The 27,557-nt window shown below is 35.7% G+C and overlaps 1 protein-coding gene across 1 annotated transcript in view; it reads left to right on the forward strand.

The window, feature by feature from the left end:
* The window catches only part of LOC109833997 (DDB1- and CUL4-associated factor 6), a 32,334-nt gene extending 7,990 nt beyond the window's left edge, over positions 1-24,344 (forward strand). Inside the window, 18 exon segments of the mRNA XM_020401884.1 lie at positions 294-428; positions 545-652; positions 862-993; positions 6,698-6,813; positions 6,914-7,031; positions 10,011-10,116; positions 12,028-12,167; positions 12,268-12,438; positions 12,515-12,625; positions 12,751-12,862; positions 21,298-21,361; positions 21,364-21,592; positions 22,285-22,375; positions 22,761-22,856; positions 22,936-23,006; positions 23,097-23,224; positions 23,361-23,466; positions 24,056-24,344. Coding sequence (XP_020257473.1) covers positions 294-428; positions 545-652; positions 862-993; positions 6,698-6,813; positions 6,914-7,031; positions 10,011-10,116; positions 12,028-12,167; positions 12,268-12,438; positions 12,515-12,625; positions 12,751-12,862; positions 21,298-21,361; positions 21,364-21,592; positions 22,285-22,375; positions 22,761-22,856; positions 22,936-23,006; positions 23,097-23,224; positions 23,361-23,448 — 2,016 coding nt within the window. The 3' untranslated portion in view covers positions 23,449-23,466; positions 24,056-24,344.

Consider the following 27,557-nt stretch of genomic DNA (forward strand, 5'->3'; position numbering starts at 1 on the left):
TTCTTGCTGTATAGGAAGCTTGGATACTACTATTGTGAAGCTGTCTTGTGTCGGTCAGCATATGGAACGGCACTTCCGGCCTTGTCTTTGATTTTTGTTTGTGTGTGATAGAGTATTATCTCTTTCTGTTTCATGTCTCACCTGTGTTCACATTTCTGTCTCAACAAAACATAGCTTGCTTTCACTTTTATAACCAAGTATTGCATGTGTCTTTATAATATACTACGTGGAGAATGGGTCTTGATGTACTCTATTAATTTGCTGCTTGATGTCTTTTGTATTTTATTTTACAGATAAATATATGGAGTTACTCTGATCGGAAACTAATTCACAGTATAGATACTGGTCATTCTTCTAATATATTTTGCACGAAATTTGTCCCAGAGACTTGTGATGAACTGGTGGTCTCAGGAGCTGGAGATGCTGAGGTGGCATTCTCACTAGAAAAAGAACTGTTTTATCCCTGAGAGCCATAAAATATTGTTCTCTTTCTAGGATATGGTGTTAATTGATTCTTTTGTTTCTCTTTCTATTCCATTTTCAGGTTCGACTTTTCAATCTATCTCGATCAAGAAGGAGAGGATGTGATGAGACCTTTGTCGAACCATCAGCTGTATTCCAATGTCACTCAAGAAGAGTCAAGAAGTTAGCTGTAAGACCAAATTATTAAATGATGCCATAAGTCATGTTGAAATACTGCTAAGTCATTCTAATCTTTAGTAACTCGTACGAGGAAAATGTCATCTTTTGATAGTGAAAGTTATTTCTGACATAAAAGATGAGAGTCTTAACATGCAATTCTTGCTAGTTCTTAGCCAGTTTTTGTTGACTGAATATCTGATTTTGTTTCTTCCTGTCAAGGTTGAAGTTGGAAATCCCAACGTAGTATGGAGTGCAAGTGAGGATGGAACTGTCAGACAACATGACTTCCGTGAGGGTTCTTCTTGCCCTCCACCAGCAGGATCTTCCAATCAGGAGTGTCGCAATGTTCTTGTAAGTTGCTGTAAATTCCATATTCTGCGTGACATAGATGTTCACAGTAGATGTATCCAACATAATTTTTTTGATAAGTGTACCCAACATAATTTGTAGTATAATAAATATATTTATCTATCATAAGGACGATATGGATCTGTACCGTAGAACAATATTTATCTCCAAGTAATAACTTAAGTGATTAGATTAGCAAATGCTAGCATGATAAAGACAGAGCAATGATTTCCCTAGAGAGGAAGAAACCCTGCTATCCTTTGATTATCAGATGAAACTTGTGATTTCACCTGGTATTATTATGAAGAGATGCGAAGGAAATAAATTTAGTAGCTTCAAGGATGTGGTGATTTCATTTTCAGTGCGTGAGAGGGCTGAGAGTGTGATTACTAGACTACATTAATCATGCCCATAGATAGATAATAGTTCCACTCGCCTCAGGACATGGATACCACTTATCTATCTGAAGTTTGACAAATGCGGATAAAATAGGAGGCTGTAGATAACAGTTGAGGACATTTTGATGAGAGAAAATCAATGATTTCCATACTCTTAAAGGAACACGGGAAGTTGATAGCATGCAATTTACATAATTTATAGCAAAATATATAATAACACTACTACATGTATAGGGCAGCTCAGTTGTTTATTCATGTTGTTGCGTACAACATTCTAAAACACTGTTTCATTATGCAGTCCAATCGGGAGTTATGCTTATATATATATATATATATATATATACCTATATATATATATATAAGAGAGATAGAGATAGAGAGAGAGAGAGAGAGAGAAAAACTTGTGTCAACTTAAGTGGATAGCAAAAAGTTATCCACCAAACTTTTTTGCCATTGATGTTGCCTAGGGATCCATAAAAGATATGAAGAGGTTTTTTTATATATATAAATGAGTGGCTAAAAAGTTTGGTGGACATCCACTTAAGTTGACATAAGATCAACTCTCTCTCTCTCTCTATATATATATATATATATATATATATATATACACACACACACACACATTATTTATCATATATAAAAATATAATAATTCATGAAAGATATGCAACATTCCAAGCAACAGACTAACAATAACACCCCAAGCTATTTAAATTAAAGTTGTTATACACTTAAAAATAAAACTACTAAGAGTTAATAATGTAAAACACTCCTATAAGTCATAGCACTTTAACATATTGATAAACTTCTCATCTAGTGTTCCTCATTGTCTTCATAGTGAATGTTCAGTTCCATTTCTTCAATTCTTCCTTAGAAGGAGCTTCAAATTGATAATCATTACCCTCATGTAAATCATCTCTAATAGGCCCTTCCTCAATCCCCTCATCAGTCAATGCACTAGAAGATTCTTCATGTTATGTCCTTGCCCTTGCAGTATGCCTCCTAAGTTTTCTGTTGCTCGTGTTTTGTCATTTGCCCCTAGTGATGGTGGAGATAAAGGCTGCATGGGGGTAACTAGGTCTAGGGTTTTGAAGCAGTATTTTTAGGATCCTTTGAGGCAGTGATGGGGAGAATTTAGGGTAATTAAGCGCAGGTGGGGCAGGTATATTATGAGCCCGCATAATTTCATTATGCAGAAGAATACTTTTTTACCGCTTAATTATGCGGTCTAACTGCATAATCGAGCGGGTATCAGCTACTTAACAACTGTGATTGTTGGGTAGGAGTACTCGGATGAGTACTCAGCTGGGTAGAGTGTGTTTTTGAACACGCTGTGTTTTTGAACATTGGGTGCTTATAAATGCATATGGTAAAATTTCGTTCCTATGTGCTATGTATGCGAATCACAAGCTTATGTTGTGAGAGTAAATTAGGAATGTGTATCTTCATGTACCAGTTGCATGAAGAATTTTAGGTGTCCTTGGCAAAATTGTCTTTGAAACTGTCCAATTAGAAATGCGTATCTTCAGGTACAAGTTTATCATCCGGGGTGTTCTCGTTAGTCCTCTAGCGGCTAAGTAAGTTGTGTGGCATTAGGTTATTGTTGAATCTTGTATCATTTGAAACACTGAAACTGTGGGATTATTTTTTATTGATAGGTTATAAATTTATCATTGTCTCAAATTTGACTTTGATATCTATCTTGTTGAAGAAAGCAAAGGTCAGAAGAGCGAGGAATAGTACTTTAGCAACACACTAGGTGTTGTGTTCCTCCAGCTCCTTAAACTGGTCTATTGCTGAAGTTATAGATATCCAACTTGTTAATTTTATCTAGATTTTTCATGTTGTGGATTAGTATTGATGTGTGATGCACTGCTGCGTCACCGATAAACTAGCCAATGACTGGAGTGGGACACCAGTTACCATGTATATTTATTTGTGTATATGTATATGCACATACATATATACACATGCACACACTTGGATATTCTTTTAAGGATTTGAAGACGGGCTTCCTGTAAAATTCGAGGTTAGGTCATATCCTCTAGATTAAAGTTTCATCCGCAGTTCCATATTATTTTAAATGATAAATTTTGTTTGGTAGCAAAATAACCAACTTCCATAACTTAATGAAGAAGAGTTTACATCCATTGAAAGTATAGAGGCAAGAAATGATGGAGGATCCCCAAATCAATGAGATATCCTTGTGATTTTAGCACCCTCCTTAGCAAGCAAGTGTGCTATCTCATTTGCCTTCCTATTGAAAAGTGGGTTATTTTGCAAGGGATATTGGATGTCCTCCACAATAGTGTCATAAATGAAGAGAAGGAATTTATTGCCTTAAACACTACACTTGGGTACGTTTCCATCTCAAATATTGTAATTCAGTGTCCATTGCAAAGTGAATACTTTTAAGAATTGAGATTGTTTCTGCGGTGTGGACTGAATCACAATAACTGCCATGTCTCGCCTGCTACAATATATTCTTTGTCATGGTTTCAAATGATGCATCCATAACTTGGCTCCGCACTGTTAACCTTAAGACCCGATTCGCAATTCAATTTTATTTTTGGATAGAGAGGTCTCTGCCAGTAGTGTCTCCCAATTATGAGTTGCTGTCTTGATTTTTGGGCTTCTATGAACTCAGTTAAATAGGACTTAGATAAATTGGGCAATATGCTTTGATTTTTTTGCTATTGTCACCATTTCAATTTGATTTTTTTACTATTTTGTTCTGACCATAAAGCCCATATCCAATGCTTTAAAAAGCTCATGTCTAGCCCGCATAGGCTCCTACCTAGGCCTAGGCAGTGCTTAGGCCGCCTGGCTAGGTCTTAAGGATGCCTAGGGGAGCGAAGATCACTTACGCGGACTGCTTAGGTCTTGGTTGTGATTTTTTTCTGTTGTTGCTTCCACATTCTCTAACCTCTTTTGAACTCCTCTGGCCACCTCCGTCGACTGTAAACACCCCCATTCAAGTCCTCCGACCTTTAGCAAAACCTCCTCCGTCGCTACTTAAACAAAAAAATGATATCCTTCTAGGCCTAGTGTGTAGGCGCTAGGCGCCAGTTTGACATCTAACAGTGCCTAGTGCTTTTGATAACATTGATTGCAATTAAAATATAAAAAATAGGAAAATACTTAGGCTCTGCCTAAGCTCCTGGATAGAAGCATAGGCTTCAGGCTCTAGGTCCGATGCCTACGCTGCCTAGCACTTTCTGTACCCTTGTTCATATAATAACATCAACCAATTCTAGCTCATTAGCTGCCGTTAGGTCATGGATCTTTCCCCATCACTCTCAGAAACACCAAACCTATAGGATGTGTGATAAGCAATTAAGATGTATTTTCTCCCATACTTTGGCTACAAAAATACACTACTTAAGCATATGCATAGTATCCTCGCTGTTATAGCCATGACAACTTCATTATCTACCAATTTCCATTATCTACCAAATGCCTCTTACATAACAATGATTTTGTACAAATAATATAATGCAGCACCCTCAAAAGAAAACTTTTATTTTATTTGGGCTTTTATTTTCCAAATTGTCGCCCAAGTGTTGTCTCTTGGATCCATGGAAATTGCGTTAGCATTAATGGTAGGCTGATCGTACTAAGAACAATTACTGCTGTCGTAGTTTTCTAGATCAATCTATCCTTGTGCTCCATTGCTCCATTGAGCTTCTTGCTATGCTTAAAAGTTAAAATTGCCCGTGCATCCTCAGAGTATGCAAAATAAGAGACTTATTCCAAACCCCTCCCTGTCCCAACAGATCTTCTTCCACCTTAGCATTTTTTTAGAGGATCGACACTTGATACGTTACTTTATAAGGCCAATGTTTAGGAAGCCATTTATCTTGCCAAATCTTTACACAACTTCCATTCCTGACTCGTCATCTTGTATTATTTTTCAATACTTCATTTTTATGATGCTTCTGCATACAATAGAGGGGTTATAACCCAAGCGAGCGTTGGTAATTTGAAACATCAAGTAGTTTCCTTTTGAGTTTTGACCATGATTCGCACTAAATGAACATCTAATAATGAGTTGGTTATTTGGTTCATATTGTCTGGGAGCAACATAAGTTAGTTTATAAATTTTATTGAATGCTTAGGTCGATATCAAATATTTTGGTTGGGTGGGATTCTATTTTGTGATGCTCCTAAATTACCGCCAATGCATCATTATGGTAAGATGGATTTGAGTTTAAAATATTTTCTTATATAGGAGGCAAAAAGAGGCAATGAGAATGAGCCTAAATTAGGTTTGATTCTCTCTAAATTACAAATTTAAACGTATCTTTAAACAACTGTGAACATGGAACATACACGAGAAAGACATGGTTTCTAATCTAACAGCGCGACTTCAAGAAGATGGATCACTTAATTCCTTTATCATTTCCTCTAAGCACTACATAGTACATATGTGTGGCTATCCGAAGCTCCTTCTTGGATTCCATAATGCACTTATTCTACAGTGGCGGAGGCATGATTAAACGGCCAATGCATGGATTAGCCTCAGAATGTCTAGGATGTCTTGTCAATGATACATTTGTGGATAAGTTTTTCATAGGTGTGGTGTGTGAAAGTTGAGAGAGAATATTAGATGGAACTCTAGAGCAGCTGCTACAATCTTCAATAAAGGACTATTAGACAATCTACGTGTAGAATTGCATTGATAGTAACACGGGGCAAGGTTAAAGGGCATTGTGTTCATGTAAGTGCTAGCACTTACTGGAAGTAGCTAAAAAAGCCTCTTTAGCTAAGCTTCTTCTACTAAAGACTGCATAAGCTATCAACCGGACCAGACCAATTTAGGAGGTACATGTGGGGATTTTTACCATTTATTATTTTTTAAGATGCCGATTGCTCACAGACACAGAAACATTCATATGTCCTAAGTGTGGTTCGTAAAAGCAAATGCTCATCAGCATCTATATTGTTGTGTATATCATGGGTTTATCTTGTTTTGTTACTAAATTGTACATTGAACTTGAGAGAATATTTATTAATGTTGCTAATTGCGGAAAATAAGGATGGTCTAGCGTATTTTGTAGCCTCCATATATGTTGGTTCCAATACATGGCTGCGATTGGTAGAATAAAATGTGGATTGGCATATCATTTTGGATTGAAGGATTATGTCTGTTATTCTACATTGTGGACCGGAGATATTTTTTCATGTTGCTGTATATTTATTTTCTTTTTATTACTACAGGGCCTATGCATTTTTCTTGTATTTTTTCTTCCTATATCTCCATACATTGTATGCTCTGTTGCTGCTTCTAAAATCTGCATTTTGTGACAGCTTGATCTCCGAAGTGGGGCGAAAAGGTCTCTTAGTTCTCCTCCAATACAATATTTGGCTCTGAAATCCTTGGACATAAGCTCTACTCGCCCCCATCAAATTCTTGTAGGAGGGAGGTAACTACTTTAGGTTTATTCAACTTCTAGAAGATATTGTGAACATTTTATTCGCGTTGCTAATTAATCTGTGTAACATTTTTCCTTAATCTTTATACAGTGATGCATTTGCTCGGTTATACGATAGAAGAATGCTTCCGCCCTTGAGCTCTTGTCGGACAAAAATGAAACCTTCTCCTTGTATTAGTTATTTCTGTCCAATGCACCTTTCTGAGCGTGTAAGTTGAGGAGATTTCCTTAATATCAGAACTACTTGGTATTTACTATCATGCTTATCTTGGTTTAGATGTGAGATAGTAACTCCACTATCAAGTTGCTATGATACCTTGTTTTTCTTTGTTATCATGATGTTCAATGCTATACATATCAGATGACCAAAATCCATATCGGATTGTGGATATCAGGGAAATTTCAAGGATATCTTGTAAATACATAGCATCATATTGGATGACGTGCATGTATAACATAACATCCGAAACTGTAATCTAAATATACTTGACAAAATCTAAGCATACAAAATGTAAATAATATATATTTAGGATCACTAACCTATCTTTTAACCGATTTTTTGAAGCCGAAATATCACTTGATATATTGGGAAAATTGTGATACATTATCAAAAAATTATCAAAATCAATATATTGTTTTGCAACAAGCCATCTAAAAGGACATATCAGCCATAATATCGGCTGATATATCGGCATACTGGTGATGTATCGCCCAAAATTACCAAAAAAGGTTTAGGATATTGAGACCATGTCGTTTTGCGGAGAGGCTTATAAAAGGATATATCGGCTGATATCTTGGGCCATGTCAGGATATTTAAAACAACGATGATGTTACCTTTTCTATTTGTAGTTCACTTAGGTTGTCACTACAATATTTATGTTGTCATGATCCATCTTAAGGTTTAATCTCGAACTTTATTTTGGTTTCAAAAAAGATAGACTAAGGGCATATTTTTCCATGTACCTGTTGGAAACTACTTCCCAATCATATTGCTCTTAAACTGAAATTTACTTTAAAATAGAAGAATTTGAATAATATCTTAGTGGTTATGAATTTGAATAATATCTTATTGGTTATGTTGTACTTGCATATAGAATTTCCTACATTGGAAGTGTAATTTATTGGTTTGATAATCAATCTTGGGATCTATTTTTTGCCAAGCGCATTAGTATCCTAAGATACTAAGGTGCAGAACATGCTTTAATAAGGAATATTAGGAAAGCTAGTTTGCTGCCAGCAAAGAGGAATTTCCTTGATGCATTCTTCAGATTATTAAAATAGATGTACAAAGCAACATGCATGGAAAAAAAAAATACCTGGAATGTAATTTTAGTAAAACTATGAAAAGGAATGAGGGTATAGTGCATATTGACTTTCAGTAAACAAAGAGTAATCGTTTTTGTCATTTAGGATCTATTATTAGTCTCATTAAATCAATGATTTAATCATAGTGGTTAAAATGGAACAGTACTTCGGAAGTTTTATGTGACTGTAGATACCTACGAGATTGAGGGAAATTCTGTATTATGTTTATAAGACCAACAATGATTTATGGATCAGACTGCTAGGAAAATAAAACAGTATTGCAGAAAATTAATGTAGTAGCAATGAGAATGTTACAATGCTCATGCTCATATTAATATACATTAAAATATGGGATAAGATTAAAGGTTCGTCCTACTGAGGGTAAATGAGAGAACCAACTAAGATGGTTTGGTGATGTTCAGTAGAGGCCATTAAATGCACCAATTTGGAGAAGTGATAAGACTATTGATGAGCAACAAACATTGTTTTAATGGGGGCAAAGAAGTTTGGAGGCATGCCTAAAAGAACTTGGTTGAAGCAATAAAAAATATGATAATAGTTGTTTGATAAAGATGGCCCATAATTGGAATCAATGAAAGAACAAGATTCATGTAGCTGGTCCAAAAAAATTGTCGTCTGAAGCATCATATATACACCATAAATTATATCTAACCAGTGTGAATCTTTGTGGTTAGTGGATGTGTGCAGCTAATATGGTGCCATCAAATTATGAATTTTGCTGCTGATCAAGGTTTTAAATGTCGGCCGACATGTCCGACATGTCGGCCCACATATCGGTTTGAGGGCTTGACCGACACGACATGGACGTTTTTAAACTCGTATGTCGGTTTTCAGGGCAAAATCGGAAATATCAGGGTCATATCGGGCATATCGGCTTATTTTTTAGCTTTGAAAAATCGGCCGATATAGTACTTTTTTTTAAGTTCTGTTTTTTGTTATCCGGTTTGAGGTTTAGTGATAAATACCCAAACACGTTTGACCCGTTCTCATGTTTAAGGGTTTCTTATGAACCCGATAGAAAGAATTTATAAACCCAAATGCATATATTATTTACCTTTTTATATGTTTAGTCTATAGAATTTATAAAATATGCTTATATTGAATTTATAAATGCTTAGATTACATTCAGGACATGATATTATACATATGCGCACTACTCGATATGACAATCCGGTATTTAGTCAATGTCCCCCGATATATCCTCGATTTTCGCTATCCGACATGGATTTCAGCCATCCGACATGAACCCGACATCCGACATTTAAAACCTTGCTGCTGATGTTATCTTTATTTAGGAACAGCTGGAATATTATGTAATATATCAATTATCTTAACCGTTTGTCATCAGAATTTGGTTAAGCTATCAGTTACATCTCTGAATCGAGATGGCTCTGTTGATAGATCAAGAAAATCCTGGTTAACCAAAATTACAGTTGTACACTTTATTTGTACCAATAGATTTTTAACTTCTTTTTCCATCAAAAAGGGGAAAAAAGCTTCTTTTATTCTTTCAGAGAAAGTGTATTCTATTCTATCTAGCATATTGAGGAATCAATTCTACTTCTGATGTTTAGTTCTATAATCAAGATGTTATTTGGTGGCATGAGTATGTCAGATACACCGTCTAGTGTCATATCATACTTAAAAATATTTTTGGAAGACATGGCATGATTATTTATTGTTTTGATTTCACCAGTGTATTTTTAATTGATAAGATATGTGTCATCAACTATAATGGGTTTTCAGAAGTGGATCTGCATCTGCAATGTTTTTCAGGATAATGTCTGTTACCATATCAACCTAAGCTTATTCATATGTTACAATTCTTCAGGCCTAATTATTTATTTGTCTATTGTTTACAGCGACGGTCAAGCTTGCATCTAACACATGTTACGTTTAGCCCCAATGGAGAGGAAGTGCTATTAAGTTACAGTGGAGAGCATGTGTATTTAATGGATGTAAATTTTGGTATGCTTCTCAGGATATGATGAATACTTTAAGGTTCTTCAATATCAGATGAAAATAAATGAAGATCTTTTCTTCTGTTCTTTTAAATTCATAATGTAGTTTATACACTTTAGTTTTTACTAAATATAATTGAAACTCCATTGCATTTGGATCAAAGATGTGAACGGTACAAATATATACGAGTGATCACAATTGGACCTGCATCCTTAGGCAAGCCTAAGCATGTGTTTTTGTTTTTTCCCAACACATTTTTTTTGACCTCTTAACACACATTCTTTAGTCAACAGTCTTTTCATATAAGATTTTCTGTACCTGTTAGGTTTGCTAAAGCAGCTCAAGTAACTCTTTTTAAGGATTTATTTATTTATTTATTATTATTATTTTACAATACAATAAGATGGTTTCAAATTTTCCCTCTTTTATCAACAGATATATTTCCCTTTTTTTTCATGTGGTGCAACGTTGATGTCAACTATTGTTTCCCCAGATAAGTGTCCCCTCTACCTTAGAGCTGGTAACTTTAGTATGAACATATAATGTAAGGGCTTGGTGAAGATCTCGACTTTGGTAGCTCAATCTTTTTTCAAACTATATTGGAAAACGCGTATCTTGCACATATGTAGATCCATTATTATAAAAAAAGGCTTCTTAACTACTTAATTTTTTGAGTCTAATATTGTATTAAACTGTGACATTGAAGAAGTCCATTCAATATTGCAATTCCTTCATCTTCATGGCTTCTTCATGGTGTAGAAGACACCAACAATAGAAAGAAAAAGCTAATTTCTCAGAGATATACTCTCTAGATTTGTATAGTTTGAACGATGTTGGGAATCTCTTATCATAGTATGAAACATTTGTTTAGATTCCACGGAAATCTATCATCCTTCCATTAGTTTCAGAGACCACTATCCACCTCTAGCCTGTAGCTCTGGGTTGCATGTTTGCGCATTATTTCATCTGACATGATAACTTATATCTCCCAAATTTCCTTGTCCTTGAGTTATATGCTGGTAGTTCACTAGGAATATGTCCTGACACTCTATTTTTGTCCAATTAGCTTTCAGATTTTGGAAGGTCATGAAAGAGCAGAACTTGGAATTGGTTCTTTCTATGCGATGTTGGTTATTGGAACAGATTCTTGTTCATTTTGTCATCTCAAGGAGTAACCTGATGTATTGTGTCTGTGTTACCATAGTGCCTGACTGCCCGGGGTAAAGGAGGTTAAACTGTTTTTCTATCTCATAAGGCGGGTTATTGTAGTCTACTGAAAAATGCTAAAGATATTGGAGGTTCTCAAAATCTTCAATTATTAACTGAATTGAGTTAAAAAAAGGAATACAAAACAGAAAAAACTGAGGCAGACATTTACTTTACCTATGCTGGTAGTTCAGGAAAAACAGAGTCAGCCATTTACTTCATGGTTTTCATCTAGCCTAGTCTCAACAGGCAGATTTTACCCTAGGAGTATGTCCTGGTACTCTATTTTTGTCCAATTAGCTTTCAGATTATGGAAATTGATGAAAGAGCAGAACTTGGAACAGGTTCTTTTTATGCCATGTTGATCATTGGAGCAGATTCTTGTTCACTTTGTCATCTCAAGGAGTAACCTGATGTATAGTGTCTATGTTACCATAGTGCCCGGGGTAAAGGAGGTTAAACTGTTTTCCTATCTCATAACGGGCTGGAAAAAGATGCTAGAGATATTAGTAAGTTCTCATAGTCTTCAGTTATAAACTCAGAATTAAGTTTATAAAAAAAAAGATTTTCTGTGCTGCATTTTAACTTTCTTCGTTATCATTTTACGCTCCTTTAATAATTGTACATGTGTTAATATTTAGGAATGCTACTTGCTCTGTTCATTTGCCCCTTTATGTCGCCTACTTACTGTTTACACTTGTATTTTATCAGGTAACCAGAGTATCGGATACACTGCTGATGATGTTCCAATGCAGATATATTTATCTCCTACATCCAAAGAATCAGAAGGATCTTCACCGCCTTCAGCTTCTTCAACTTACTTCACTGCAAGCAAAAACAATTTGAGAAGGGTGTGTAAACTAAATTGTTTCTAACTAAATAAATATATTCAAAAAAATTTCATAATCATGTGTGTTAACAGTCATACTAACAGCTATTAGTTAACTGTAGTTTGACATGTATAAGAAACTGGTTCAAGCGGCGGAAAAAATTCTGAATGAAGGCTCCAACTTTCTGTATGGAATTGAAGCATGTAATGAAGTGTTGGATGGGAAAGGTCCTGAAATTGGCAACGCACTGAGGCATGAGTGCTTATGTATTCGAGCAGCATTGCTTCTTAAGGTTCCCATTATCTCATCACTTTTGATTGTAAAAAGCTAGATTTTATTTGAAAACAAACATGGCCTCTCAATTTCAGAGAAAATGGAAGAATGATGCTCATATGGCGATAAGGGATTGCAACATTGCTCGAAGGATCGCTCCTTCATCATTTAAGGCACATTATTACATGTCGAAAGCTCTTTCACAGGTACATTCTCTTATGTTGTAAATTTTTGACTTGTAGACCGTAGGTTAACTTGTTCCTTTGAGCAAATTCTAATTGAATATTTGACATCCCAGCCTTTTATTGATACACACTTGGAACTTTTGCAGCTAAGAAAACATAAAGAAGCTTTAGATTATGCAATGGCAGCGCATAATATAGCTCCATCGAATCCTGAGGCCTCAGAAAGGATATTGAATATAAAAGCGGATATTGCTGCAGGTCAATTTCTCTATTGTGTGTAAGATTTCCTTGTTGTTTGTTATATGCATTGAGAACTTGAATTCTGACACCAGGTATCTCTCTCTGCTGCACTGATTCTCCCTGTTGCCAGCAAGATGATGTATGACTAAAAATAGCTTTGTTTTCTTTCCTGTCTATCAGTGTAGAAAGGAAGTTTCACCAAATGTCTAGTTGATCATCTTTTGTGATATCCATTTATAGCTTGCTTAGATCCTGTAAGCAATGTAAACCATCCTGCCAACAGAAAGGTGGGATAGACCTCTTGGACAGTCTAGAGCCAGCTGGAGCTAAAGGGCTGTTTGGCAAATGGAAAGTGACTTGTTGAAAGTGTGAAAGTCACTCTTTTTTTAAGTGAGAAAATATATCCACATCAGCATGCAAGCGTAATACATTGTTTGTTTGCTGTTGAAAGAGTTGTTTATTCCTTATTGTTTAGTTCCACATGGGTTAGGGACAAACTTCGTTTCTCAAAACACTATTAATAACATTCAAGAGAGCTAATAATCTCGGTAGGGTTTCACAATTACATGGTATTAGAGTCATCCTCTCTCCAATTTTCTAAATCCTAACCGCCACCCTCTCTAGCCCTTAGTCGCTACCTTCTACCTCTCTCAAACCCTAGCCGCAACCCTCTCAAACCCTAGCCACCACCTTTTACCCCTCTCAAACCTTAGCCGCCACCCACCATCATCGAACCCTAATCCTCAGCCCTTAGCCACCAACCTTAACCCTCATTTGTGGGTATTGTTCTAATGGAAGACGCTGTTTATCGTGGTATTGTTCATCCACGGTATTGTTCAACGCAAGTTGTTCATTCGAACAAAGCCTTATTCGATCAAGCTAATCAGTTAGCTTAACCAACTATATCTTTATAGATCTTAAGTTAACCATTTGGCTTAACCAACTAGATCTTTATAGATCTTAAGCTAGTAATTTAGCTTAACCAATTCGATCAAGCTAATTCTTGACGATCCGCCGTTAAAAGATCACTTTAAGAAAAGCGATAAGTTGTTTTTTTCTTTCGAAGAAATCAACCATGTAGGGTGGTTTTACTTGATGGATTGATTGCTTATTGTGAGGGTGATTGCTTATTGATGATTTGATTATTGGAGATTGATTTGTTATTAGGTGAGGGTGATAATTATTTGTCGGGAGATTACTGGTTGAAAGATTTATATGTTGTGGTAATGGCGTCCTCTAGTGATTCTGCTATTTTGGTAGGCGAGAGTTGAGACGAAAAAACCAACACGAAGGTGTTATCTAGCAAGATCACTGATCAGAAATTGAATGGGTGCAATTAACTATTTTGAAAGTAACTTGTTTATGTTTTAGGTCGGAGAAAGGATCATCTTACAGATGACCCCCTTTACTAGTTGCTATCTCCTGGAAATAGGATGACATTGGTCTACTTCATCAAATTTAGAATAGCATGGAATCGTAGGTCCTTTAGCTTGTAATTTACTGTAATACAGTGAAACGTGTGGAAGTTCTTATAGCAATTGTTCTTGGGCCGTGGGCATGGGCTGGTGGGAACTATTAGACCATTGGATTGTTAGTCGGCTTATTCAAATGGGTATTCAGAAAAACCAACAGAGTGAAGGTCTTACTATGGCAATCGAAAGTCGGTTAGCACATCAAAAAATGCACCACCAATCAATCCAACATCAGATGGAAAGCATGCCAATCGAGCGTATGATATCATTCATGAATTATTTAGGAGCAAGATGGGCAAGCAGAGTCAGAGTTTTGAAGAGCACTATGACAACTTCAATCACCTCAGAGAGGAGCTGAGGCAGATTCTCCTCCTTATGGAGTTTGTTCTGGAGATGCAAGACTAGTAGGATTAAATAATAGTATTCGCTTTTTTTAGTTCTCTTCTAGTCTTATAATTCAGAATGACTACAAGATATTAGGAGCTCTGCTATATGCTTTTTAACAGACATTATTGTAGATAGTTCACGAGGTGATGGTTGACCAGTCGAGGGGGTGGTCGTGGAGCTCGCTTTGGTCATCCTAGAGGGCGCTTTGAAGCACGTGGGGGACGCGGTGATAGTTCATGAGTTGTAGGGGAGGGTTCATCTGGTTCCTCTATCCATTGTCATTATTGTAAGGACCATGGTCACATGAAATTTTATTGTCCTCAGTTACATGGAAAGCAACCTTGGAGTGCACATATGGCTACACAGAAGTCACATAGATGACATCTGTCGCCAGCTTCAGCAATTTTAGCTCCAATTGTTCTAACAATGTAAGAATACAATCCTCCCCGGCTACAACTATACTTGTCTAGTCAGGTAAGCTTACTGCTTGCTTTACATCGTCATCGTGTCGTACTTGGGTTATCGATTCTGAGGCAACTGATTATATGATTGGGAACTGATGTATGTTATCCTCCGGCACACCAACCACCTTCATTTCTTCAGTAGTATTGGTTGATGGATCCACTACACTTATGCAAGGTGTTGAATCTACCAACATTAGTACTATTCCATTTTCATTCGTGTTACATCTCTCGTTTTTTATTGAATATTTTATATGTCAGTAGGATTACTAAAGCATTAAACTGCACAGTAATATTTTTACCTACTATATTTTTCAAGCACCTGGCCGAGGAAGACGATTGGCACTAGACGTGAGCGGAACAGCTTGTATGAGCTGGACTTTGCCTCTACTTAGGTGGCTTGTATTAGCTCCACACTAGCCTTTGATGTGCATTATCAGTGTGGTCATCCCTCACTTTGATTCTTGAAATTTTAGTTTTAGATTTGAATCATGTCGAGCCCTTAGATTGTGAGTCATATTAACTCGAAAAACACCAATGAGTGTCTTATCCGAGCCGTGCAATAAGATGGTTAGTAACTATTTAAATTAGTGCATTCAGACGTATGGTGTCCTTGTTCTGTTCCATCCAAACTCAATTTTTAATATTTTGTTAGTTTTATGGACTTTTCTCGCATGACTTGGATTTGTTTGCTAAAAAGCCATTCTGAAGTGTTTTACATTTTAAAAGTTCTCCATGCTGAGGTTAAAAATCAATATTATAATACCATTAAAACCTTAAGAACAGATAAAAAGAACAGATAAAAGCTGAGCAATATGTTGATAGCTTTCACAAAACTTTTGAAAGAATATGAGATTTTAGATCAGTCTTCTTGTACTTACTCCCCAACAAAATCGGGTGGCTGAGCATAAGAGCAGATACTTGCTAGAAATTACTGGGACTTTGTTATTTCATTGCATGGTTGTTGATAGAGGATAGCGGCGCGTCGCGATGAGGTACCGCTAACGCTATTTGGGGCTATTACGGCAAAATAGCGGCAAATAGTGTACAGTTAAATAACGATCAAATATAAATATATTTAAATTTAAATATTCTAAATAATAAGAAAAATCATATAAAAATTCTATAAATGCATACTTGATGCCTACACATACATGTGTAATAGTTACATAATATTAACAAAGTACTATAATTATAAAGATTAAAGAATAAAAAACGTACATGTTTATAAAAAAGATCATTATTTATCCTATTTCTTTAACTTTCAAGTCTCTAATATAAAAATGCTCAATAATAAAAAAACATTGATTAGTAACATCATCATTATATTAACTACTAGAAATTTGACATAAAAAATAAAATATTTAAGTATAGATAAATGACTAAATGAGCAAAGCAATAATATCATGATAGATAATAACAGTCTATAGATACTAAACAAGCAATAAAGATCAAATTCCAAACACATGACATGTTCAAACTCCGAACTCAAAACTCAAAAGTCTAAATCAAAGCAAAATAAAAACTAGAAGTCTTAAAAGTGAAGTGACTAAAGTCTGAATTCGAGCAGTGAGATGTTGCTGCTGGTCGCCGGAGGGAGCTGCTGTTAGTCGTCGAAGGGAAGGTTTGGACCTTCTGCTGTCGTCGGAGGAATTGAGAGGGAGAAAGGTGAGACTGTGAGACTTGAGAGAGAGATGGGCTTGACCGGAGATGACCGGAGGGAGATGGACCTTCTGTTGTTGTCGACGGGAGATGTTGCCGACGGCTGCGCTGATAGTCGTCGTCGGAGGACGTGAAAGAGATAGGCACAAGAGGGAGAGGACCGGAGGCGGCTAGAGCATTCGGGAGTCAGAGAGAGGAAGATGAGTTTTAAGATATGGGTTCGGGTCGGGTTCGGGTCGAGTTCGGGGGGTTTTAAGTTTTAACAGATAGGTTTAGCGTTTTTAAGCAATTTTTAGCGCTAAAACCTACGATTTCGCGCTTTTGACCGCATTTCGAGCAAAAGGTGGTTTTTTTCCACCAAAACACCCTGCTATCCCCTATATCGGCACAGTGAAGCCCCACAACCGTAAAAAGCACCGCGATAGCGCCGCTATTTGCTGCTTTTTACAACACTATTTCATTGTCAAGTTTCAAAATGATTTTGGGGGAATGCTATTTTGATAGCATGCTATCTGATCAATAGACTATCCTCATCTGTCTTACAATACATAATTTTGTTTTTTTATATCCAGCTGAAGACGCTTTTCATTTACTTATAGATTTTTGGGTCTTTATGCTTTATTCACATTCATAGTTATCAATGGTTGAAATTAGATTTGAAATCTCTTAGGTGTATTTTTCTTGGATATTCTAGGACTCAAAAGGTTACATATTTTATTGCCACTCCTTGAACCAGTATATTGCTTTAGTCGATGTTACCTTCTTTGAGAACAAATCATGACATGTCTTTGATAAATTCTTAGACCCTTAGTATAATTATGACTATATTATTCGGGAAACCAATGTCAATGATCCTTAGAAGATTGCTGTACAAATTGATCTACCATCTACGTTTGTGGAATCAATTTAGGTTTATACAAGATGTACTACTACGTAACCTGAGTCATCGTCCAAATCCACCCAAGAGCTTAATGTACTAGCAAGTCAAACTATGACTGTTCCGCCAAGTGCTTAGCCTACTGATGGTCTTTTCATTGCCTTCCGAAAGGGTAAGATATTTTGATCTTCGTATCCTCTTACACATTCTCTTACTCTGTTATATCCAACTATTCTTTCGAATCTTCTTTGGATTCTTACCTGGTTGCCAAGAATTTGTCACAAGCTCTATCTAGGTCAGATTGGACGGCGGCAATGCAAGAAGAGATGATAGTCGTAGACTGAAATGATAATTAGGATATTGTTTCACTACTACTAGGGAAGAGAGCAACTGGCTGCAAATGAGTTTATACTGTCAAAGTAAATCGAGATGGCTCTCTAGCTCGACTAGTTGTGAGGGGATATTTGTAGATCTATGGCTTTGATTATATTGATATCTTCTCTCTTGTAGCTAACATGACATTTGTTCGCATTCTTATTTCGCTTGCCGCTCGCCATCACTTGCCACGATATCAGTTAGGCGCAGTGTTTTCAAAAGAGCGAGCCTCATTGCGCCTCATATGCCTTGTAATGAGGGGCAATTGTGAAGCGCCCCGCATCTGATGTAGCAGCGCCTTCTGCGCCTTGCAAGCATCCTGACTTCACGCAGGGTTCATTTAACATATAGCATCATTTATTTTTTTAACGTTTCAATCGAGTCTTTATACTTGATAACCTATATCCCAAAAAACAAAATAAATCCATTAGACCTTTTTAGTAACGTTCAATTGAGGACCCTAACTAATCCTTGTTTGCTATTTGATTTTTTTTGGATATTAGTCTTGATTTGACATTTGATTTGATAAATTGTGAACTTTGCATGTGTTAGCATTAAAAATTAAGACCTTGTATTGTGATTTGGTAGCAAGATATCGTATATGATGACATATTTTTTATGTGAATTCCTAAACATGTTCATTCGTGCTTGACTATCTTAAAAATTATGTGTGCACTGTGCGCCTCACATCACTCGTGCGCGCACATTGTGTTGCGCCTTGCACATGTGCTCGTAAAGTTACTTTGCGTCCCGCACTACGCCTCACGCATTAACAACACTTGTTGGATGTTAAGAATGTATTCTTTAAAGACATTCTTGAGAAGGAGGTTTATATGAAGCAACCTCCATATTTCATTGCTGGGTGTAGCGAAGTTTGCAGGTTGAATTATTTTTTCTACAACTTGAAGTAATCTTCGGGGTCTTGATTTGGACGTTTTGCAGCAAATGTCTAGACCTTTGGTCTTCATCGAGTTCAAAAGGATCACTTGGTTTTCTAGAGATTTCTTAGTGGGAAGTGGATTTTTTTAGTTGTATATGTGGACGACATTGTGATCACCGGCGACAATGCATATGCATTAATCATTTGAAGAAGTATCTACAACAACAATTTCAAACCAAGGAATGTGGATCCTTGAAATGTTTTCTGGGTATCAAGGTTGCTATATTGAAGAAGAGAATTATCTCAGAGAAAATGTGTTTGATATGTTGCTAAATGCTGGAATGTCAGAATGCAAGGGCATTAACTCACCTATGGATGCCAAGTTCAAACTACTACCAACTTACAGGGAGTTGCTGGAGGATACTGAATGATACCTATTTAACATTCACAAGATCAAATATTGCATTTTTCGTTAGTGTAGTTAGTTTCTCTTGGTACCCAAAAAACCTCATGTAAAAGCTGTGAAGAGGATTCTTAGGTATCTTAAGAGAACTCCAGGAAATGGAATACTCTATTCAGTTAATGGTCACATGAGAGTTGCAAGATTTTCAGATGCAGATTGGGTAGAAGATGAGATCAGACTGTAAATTACTAGGTATTATGTGTTTCTTCGAGGAAATCTAATATTATAGAGCAAAGTAGTTTCTCGATCTATAGTTGAGTCTGAGTATCGTGCCATAGCAAATTTGACTTGCGAGTTGATATGAGTTTGAAATATATTAACAGAGATTGGTTATCTTCCGGAGTGTCTCATGAGCTTGTATGGAGATAATAATGTCGTCATTCACATAGCTGAGAATCCAGTATTTCATGAGAGGACACAACACATAGAGATTGATTGTCACTTGACTCCTTCGTGAGAAGATGGAGAAGGGAATCATTAGAGCCAAACACATACCATCAATACATCAACTTGCGGACATTCTCACAAAACCTAAAACCTCGTGGGAGAACACGAGTGAATTTTATTTGTAACAAACTGTGCATGTACGATATGTATGCTCAGCTTGAGGGCGAGTGTTGAGAGAGTTGTCTATTCCTTATTATTTAGTCCCACATTAGTTAGGGACAAACTCCTTTATTTCCCACAACACTATTAGTGTTGAGAGAGCTAATAATCTCTTTTGGGTTTCACATTATCTTGTTGAAAGTCGTAAGTATGATGGGGGCAATATCATATTATTTTTCATTTAACTTTTTTAAAAAATAAATATTATATAACAGGTAAAAGTATTCCATTTAAAAAAAATTCTTTTGAACAGAACTTTACTTGTGATATTATCATCCATAACTCATTCTATTTTTTAAAATTTAATTTATTACGTAATTAGTTCATAATTATTTTTAATAATATAATAGTTATAGATATTTGCATTGAATCCATTGATTTATATAGAGTGCAACATTATAACAAGCTTGTTGTTATTCATAGAATTTCAGACATAAAGAATGCATTATTTTTTACCTCAACTTTGCTGGACATTTGTCAGGGAGGAGATGAAGAGGGAAATATGAAGGTAACAATAACAATTGATTAAGATTAATTGTGCACGAGTGACTGATAAAAGCAATTAAATAAGATTAATGCATAAATGAAAATGGTAAGAAGATGGGACATCCTAGTTTTGTCCGAAGCTGGAAACAGTGAGGCGTTCTGTTACCCACCAAATTGAAGGAAAAGAGGAGAGAGATAATAAAGAACTAGATAGTTTTTAGTTAAAAATGGTCTCCACTTTTCCACTTCCATTTGATATCCCCACATAGGGGAAGTTGAATGTGCATTAAATCAAATGTGGCAGATTTTTAGCGTTTTACCTCCACATCCTCTTTCAAGGAAGCAAGGACCTAAAGTGACGAATGTGAGTCACTTTCACACTTACGTTTTCACTTTCAGGTAAACAAACAGCCCGAGTGCATTATGAGCTCATAATTTTGTTTGAAAATCATTTCATGAGCATATTTTTGAATTTTAGTAAGTTATTTGGACTAAAACATATGATGATCACCAAGTTGATTGCAACACGAGTAAAGGTAATATTTCTTTGTATTTAAGGTACATGATATATGAACAGCTGAACAGGTGACTATAGGTTATGAAATTGTGTTGTTTCTCACTGTTTTTAATTTAACACTTCTGCTATTATAACACATTATGATGAATGTCTTCCATTTGTACTCATTTGTAAATTCATCGCACACATTTATTTATTTATTTATTTATTTTTGTCTATTGGTTTGGTCATTTTTTGATAGGTTCCCCTAATGTCGTTCTAATGCAGCTGAAGCTGAAAAGCATAAGGATAATGGGGGAACAAGAAGGCAAGGGAGGATAAGATCCTTGAATCTCAAGAACGTCCATTTGACAGAGAAGATTCTGATTATGATGGGGAAATGGAATTTGATCTTGAAGCATCAGTTTCTGGAGATGAGGACCATGATACTGAATCTCCTATTCTTCGTAGAAGCTTAAATTTGCGATTTCACCGAAGCGATGATCCAAGTAAAGAAAATTGTAAGACAAATGGTTCACAGGGTTCGCCTCCATCGCTATCTCATGAAAATTCTACTTCTCAGGTTTCATGTTTTAACTTTTAGCGTTTTCAGAAACTGGAATATTAGTAATGATGTGTGTTCGGTTTTAAATATTATTGCACATTGTTCTTATTTGTCCTTGAATTCTTCTTAATTTGGAGATGAAGTAGATTTCCAAACATATTTGTTTTGTTCTTCCTTCTTTCCTTTTATTTGTTGATTTGCTTGCAAATGTTGTCAAAGAATCCTAATGATGCTGCATGCAGTTTAAACTGTTAGCTTAGTGGTGGTTCTTGTGAGAACTATTTCTGTGAACTCACCGTCATTTATGTGGTTCATATTTCGACCATCTTTCTACTGTAGCAGTTAATATTAGGAATATTTTTTTGCGAAGATTGGTAACTTAAATTTAAAATTTTTAATGAATTTAGCTAACGATTTGAATGTTTTCATTTTATGTGTCTCATTATATTCTATAATATGGTTGAGAATGGAAATATTTGTCCATAGATTTCTAATATTTTATGTTTCAATGTGTTCGGCTAAAACTAGACTTTCTTCTCTCAATTCTAAGTGATATAATCCTAGTTTTCAATGGAAGTTTTGATATTGAATTAAATCTCAGTACATTATGTAGTTTCCATTTTCAGTACTTCCTTTTTGTTACATTTATTTCCCACAGTAAAAATTATTCAGCTCCATGTGAAATTTCCTTTTGTCATGTATATGTGCAGACTGAAGTTGCCATTGATTTGAAGCAAAGATATGTTGGTCACTGCAATGTGGGAACAGATATAAAGCAGGCTAGCTTTCTTGGCCAGCAAGGTACACTACATGCGAGTTGAGTTTCTCATTGGATGGAAGCAATTATCGTAACAGTATAATAACTATTATATAATATAGTCTTGATTTCTAATTTGCTTTAGATAATTTGTCTGGTAAAGATGTATTAGCGTTTGAGAGAATTTAACTAGCGGTTATGTTAGTTAAAAGTAAGGTGATCTGCATATAAAATCAGCATCAGTTGATTAGTTGAAAGTGAAATGTGCATTTCCACAGGTTTGATTTCGAAACTTCCCTTCAGTTGAGCCTTCTATATTAATATCGTCCATCAATTATAGTATACTCGTCAAATATCTACTTGTTTTAATTACCTCATAAATGCGGATCTGATGATAGTTTCATCTCATGGTCATGCCTCTTTTAACAGGACAGTTTGTGGCCAGTGGAAGTGATGATGGAAGATGGTTTATTTGGGAGAAAAAGACAGGAAGATTAATAAAAATGTTAGCTGGAGATGACGCTGGTAGTGAACCTTTCTTTTATGTGTTTGATGCATAAAGTCGTTGCCGCACATTGCTAATGACATTTTGTGTATCATCCAGTTGTGAACTGTGTACAGTGCCATCCATTTGATTGTGCTGTTGCAACAAGTGGAATTGACAACACAATCAAGGTTTGTATGAGAAACTAGTTATCCGAGAAGTGCAATTGCAATTACTTGTGCAAGTTTCAAAATTTAAATTCTAGTGTTAATTGTGTGCAGATATGGACCCCTCATGCGGAAGTTCCATCAATGGTTGCAGGGGGTACAGCAGGTCCAGAGACTGCAGATGTAGTGAGTGTAGTTGAAAGCAATCAACGAAAATTGCGTCGTAATCGTGACGCAATATTGTAAGTTCATGTTTTTATTGATTCCTTGCAATTCATATGTTTTTTTGACAGTTGTGTTTCAAAGATGTAGTACCTCTACAACAGCAAAGCCATTATCCCAAAATTTTGCCTCAATGTATTTACTTGTCATATGCAGGCCTCTTGAAATCTTGGAGCCACTTAGGATGCATGAGGTTGAGTTTGCTGAAGGAACTTTACAACCTTTCGAGTGTGCACAGAGCTAAACATTATCCTGCTGCCAGGTATTGTAATTTCAGTTAGTTCTTAGACATATTGGATCCAGTTATTTCATGTATAAAATAATCAGTTATCCAAAGTCAAGTCCGACCTTGAATCTGCCTTGAACTCTATGGTAGTATGGAGCATGTCAAAACTGTATTGTATGGGAAATTATCATGTTGAAAGACGCTGGAGGGTTGTCAAGGATCAAGGATGTTCTTCCCCTTTTGCTTGTGTGCGTCATCATGTGCTATTTTCCCTTTGAACTTCTATGGTGTTCTCTTGTGGTCTTAAGAAGTTTTTAAGTATAAGAACAGCGGTGCACTATGAGGTCAATAGCATGACATAACTGGTGGTTATATGAACAGGAGGCCAGTGATAAATCTCACTCACCTTTTGCTGAGTCCCTTTTGCTGAGTCCTTAAGCTAGCTTGATAGCAGACCCGATGATGTGGAATTTCGTCTGTGCTTTTGCTCTGTATGAATCCTTGCAATAAACCATCATTTACTAACTTGTATCTGCCACTCACAAGCTATAACTTTATTTGCCAGCCCAGTGCTTTTCTCAGACGGTGAAAATCTTACCAATTTGTATGCTTTTGAATCTAGAAGGTGTTTGCCAGCAAGATCTAGAGGTTGATGCAAGAGATATTCCTTGGGTACTGTAGAGCAGATCTCAGCAGACACTGGGTCAATAATAACGGTTTCTTGTATAAACGTGTGATAAACATTCTCATTATATAAACGTGAGGCTTGTAAATGTAAACTGAGTTTAATTGTCCATATTTCTTGTAATGAACTTTCATATATTGATGTCTTGCAGGCATCCTGGTTGTTAGTTTCTTGTATGTAGCGGCACGTGCTTGCGAAACCATCACTGCAGTATTCTAAGTTGCCTTCATCGTTCCCAAATTTGGGATAGGACAATGTCAACCCGCGTCATAGAATTATACGGCCATTGTTGATGTTTGTCAGTTACATGCTACTTCAAGCTGTTTTGAAGGCAGACAAGCTTTTAACTTTTGCAAACTCTGGTCTTATTTGATGAACAAATGAAAAATGGGGGAGCAAGTTTCATCCCCTAAATCAAATTTAGCGGGGAAAAGTGGATATTTAGGTTTTATACCCCTAATTCAAGCTAAACCAATGCAAGGAGGAGAGAGCTGAAATAATGAATCGGTAGCGTAAGGGATGAGAAACACCTAGTAAAGTATTTTCCGAAGTGCTTAGAAGTTGAGTAGGCGTCTAGCCACATTGAGAAAGATTTTAGAGGCTGGTATTTATGAAAGTGTTGAGAAAAGGGCCAAAAACATTGTTTATGGTAAAAGATGATAGAGCTTAGCTTTCAAGAATGAACTATTTTAAAGACTCCCTTCTTCTAGCCAACCTTTGGAAGTTAAATATTTGATCTTGTATCTGTGGTGGGATCCAAAACCATTAGTTTAGTGCAGAGAATTCTGATATGCGATCAAAATTGCAAGCCTAAGAGGCGATTTACAATGGTGTTTGGTAAAAATTATTTTGCATGCTTAATGAAATTATTTTTGCTTTAGGAGGGTGCTTTCAGAATCAACTTTAGGATGCTTTTAAAAGCAGTTTTTTTAATAGTTTATTTATTGTGACCTTCATCTTTTGACAATGATTTTTAAGCATAGTTTTCCCAAACACCTAAACTACTTTTGGGAACCGTTTTTATATGATATCAAACAAACTATTTTCAGCAGCTTATGTAAGTTGCTTTTTTATAAGCTAACTTTTATAAACAACTTGTTATAAACTCCGAATAGTCCTTAGCCTTATTGAATTCTTTTTTTTTCTAGCGGAACACATAATAGCATAGAATCTCTCATAACCATTTCAAGAAGCAACTTATAAGATACTGCATCAATGAATTTTCCAATATGTTTGACTTGTGTAGCAAAAGGCTTTATTTACTAACGCAACGCGAAAGAAAGTGATAAACATCGAAATCTATTAAGGGGTGCTTTTTGAATCCACAAAGAACAATCTCCGAATCTACGAAAAATTTTGAATCCATGAAGAAAATATTGGAAGAGTATTAATTCTGATAATTTTAGAGTTGCATGTTTCTTCTTAAATAGAAAATAAAATAGACTCCTAATAGGACTAGAACTATAAAGAAATAAAAAAAATTAAATCCTACCTTAAAAAGACTTCCTATAATAGAGGAAATAAGTCAATCTAACATAAATCAAAATTAAATATAAATCAAAATTAAATTTATGTCTAATCCAAATTGACTTCAACCTTATTACTAAAAATAAATAAGGGTTGTCAGATTCTACCAAAAACTGGTGATACTGATGTAATTTTAGGAATCTATCAATCCAAATGGCGTCATCTCGTTGAGATAGATGATTAGGGGTGAGCATAGTTCAGCTCAAACAGAACAAACTAATCAAACTGACCGAAATTTGACAGTTTGGTTCGATTTTTACTAGAGTTCGATTCGGATCGGGTTGAAGTTTTTTCAACCGAACTGCCCAAACCGACCTAATTGTATTACCCATTCTAATTACTATCCGCATCCGCTTTAACCCGATCCATTATAGTTCATATAGAGTTGCTTCGCTGCAGCTTGATATTTTTTTCTCTCAAGCGACCTGGCAGTGATGAAATACCCCAACAAATGGTGTCCTCTCTAATACTAGGGCTTTTCATCATCTCTAGTTCTCTACCTCTCTCTATTATCTATTCGCTTCTTCTACTTTGGACCAATCCACATTGGAGGTAAGAAACGAAACCATAATGTTGATTCTAACATTTTCTTGATTTTTCTTCTCGATTGATACACATAATGCAATGGAATCTTTGGATCCGACTTCTCTTTAGATCATACTTATAATTTTATATAAACTATACCCAACATCTAAATTATTACATATTTTTATTTACTTTGTCTATCAGATTGAGATCACTTTAATTCTTAATGTAAGCTTTCCTTAAAAAAAAACTTATGTAAGCTTTGGCAGGAATAAGATTTTAATTTCTACATCTAATATTCAGTAGCATTTGATATTTCATGAATTTTAATAAATTGAAGGGTGAGAGACTTCTTTTTTCGTCAACAAATTAGAGGTGAAATTGAATTTAGACATAATATTTGTACCCAAGTAAAACCGAGCAAACCGATCGGAACCGAACCGAACTGAACCGACTTGAATCGGTTCGGTTTGGTTTTGAATGATAGGTAGTTCAGTTCGGTTTGGTCAAGTTTGGCAAAAAACTAAACCGACTGACCGATTGCACATCCCTATAGATGATTTTCATATATAGTATGTTAGAATCTACCTTTCAGATTAGGAAATATGGTTGTTTTTTTATGAGCAAGTCATATTTCATCCGTATTTGCATTAGTCTAGCTCCCCTTGTTGAAAGGAGTCTGATCCAATCTTATATTTGCTCAAATAGTAGTTTCCTCTATAAATATTTTTCTTCTCCTGCGTTGATCAACATTCATGTTATACTTAACATTTATTTTTTTTCCATATGTTCTTTTACCTCCTTGGCTAGGAATTCTTCTGTATTAAACTTTTGTATGAATATTTCCCACACCATATGTATGTAATTGGGGGCATGTGGATCTGTGATTGATTTAAAGAACTACTGTAAATATGTTCCCTTTTTCTTCCCATATTTTAGTGCCCACATTGTTGAAATTGACAATCATTGCTTTCAAAGAAGAATTTTCATCATGTTCCATCCATAATTCTTTCATCTCCTTTTCTATGAATCCTCCGCTAACCAAGTTACACATATCATCAACCGTCTTGCTCTCTCTTCTAACTTTCTCCTCCATCGAAATAACATCAATCGATATAACATCATCTACAATATCTTCTTGAATATCACGTGTAATATCCATCTTCACTAACATATAATAATCAGTGTTAGTAATATTATGCACTATGAGAGTACGTACCTCAAGAGGAACCTTAATGGTGACATAATTTTCCTTTTCGATTGAAATTGTCTCGCTGCCCACAAGTAGAAAGGCCTTCTTCTTAACAATCTCTTTCTTAGATGCCTTGAGTTCTATGATTGAAAAAATTGATAAAGTCTTCTTTGTTTCTTCTTTGTTAATAAATCTAAA

The sequence above is a fragment of the Asparagus officinalis genome, chromosome 3 (assembly GCF_001876935.1).
Source record: "Asparagus officinalis chromosome 3, Aspof.V1, whole genome shotgun sequence".
Lineage (NCBI taxonomy): Eukaryota > Viridiplantae > Streptophyta > Magnoliopsida > Asparagales > Asparagaceae > Asparagus > Asparagus officinalis.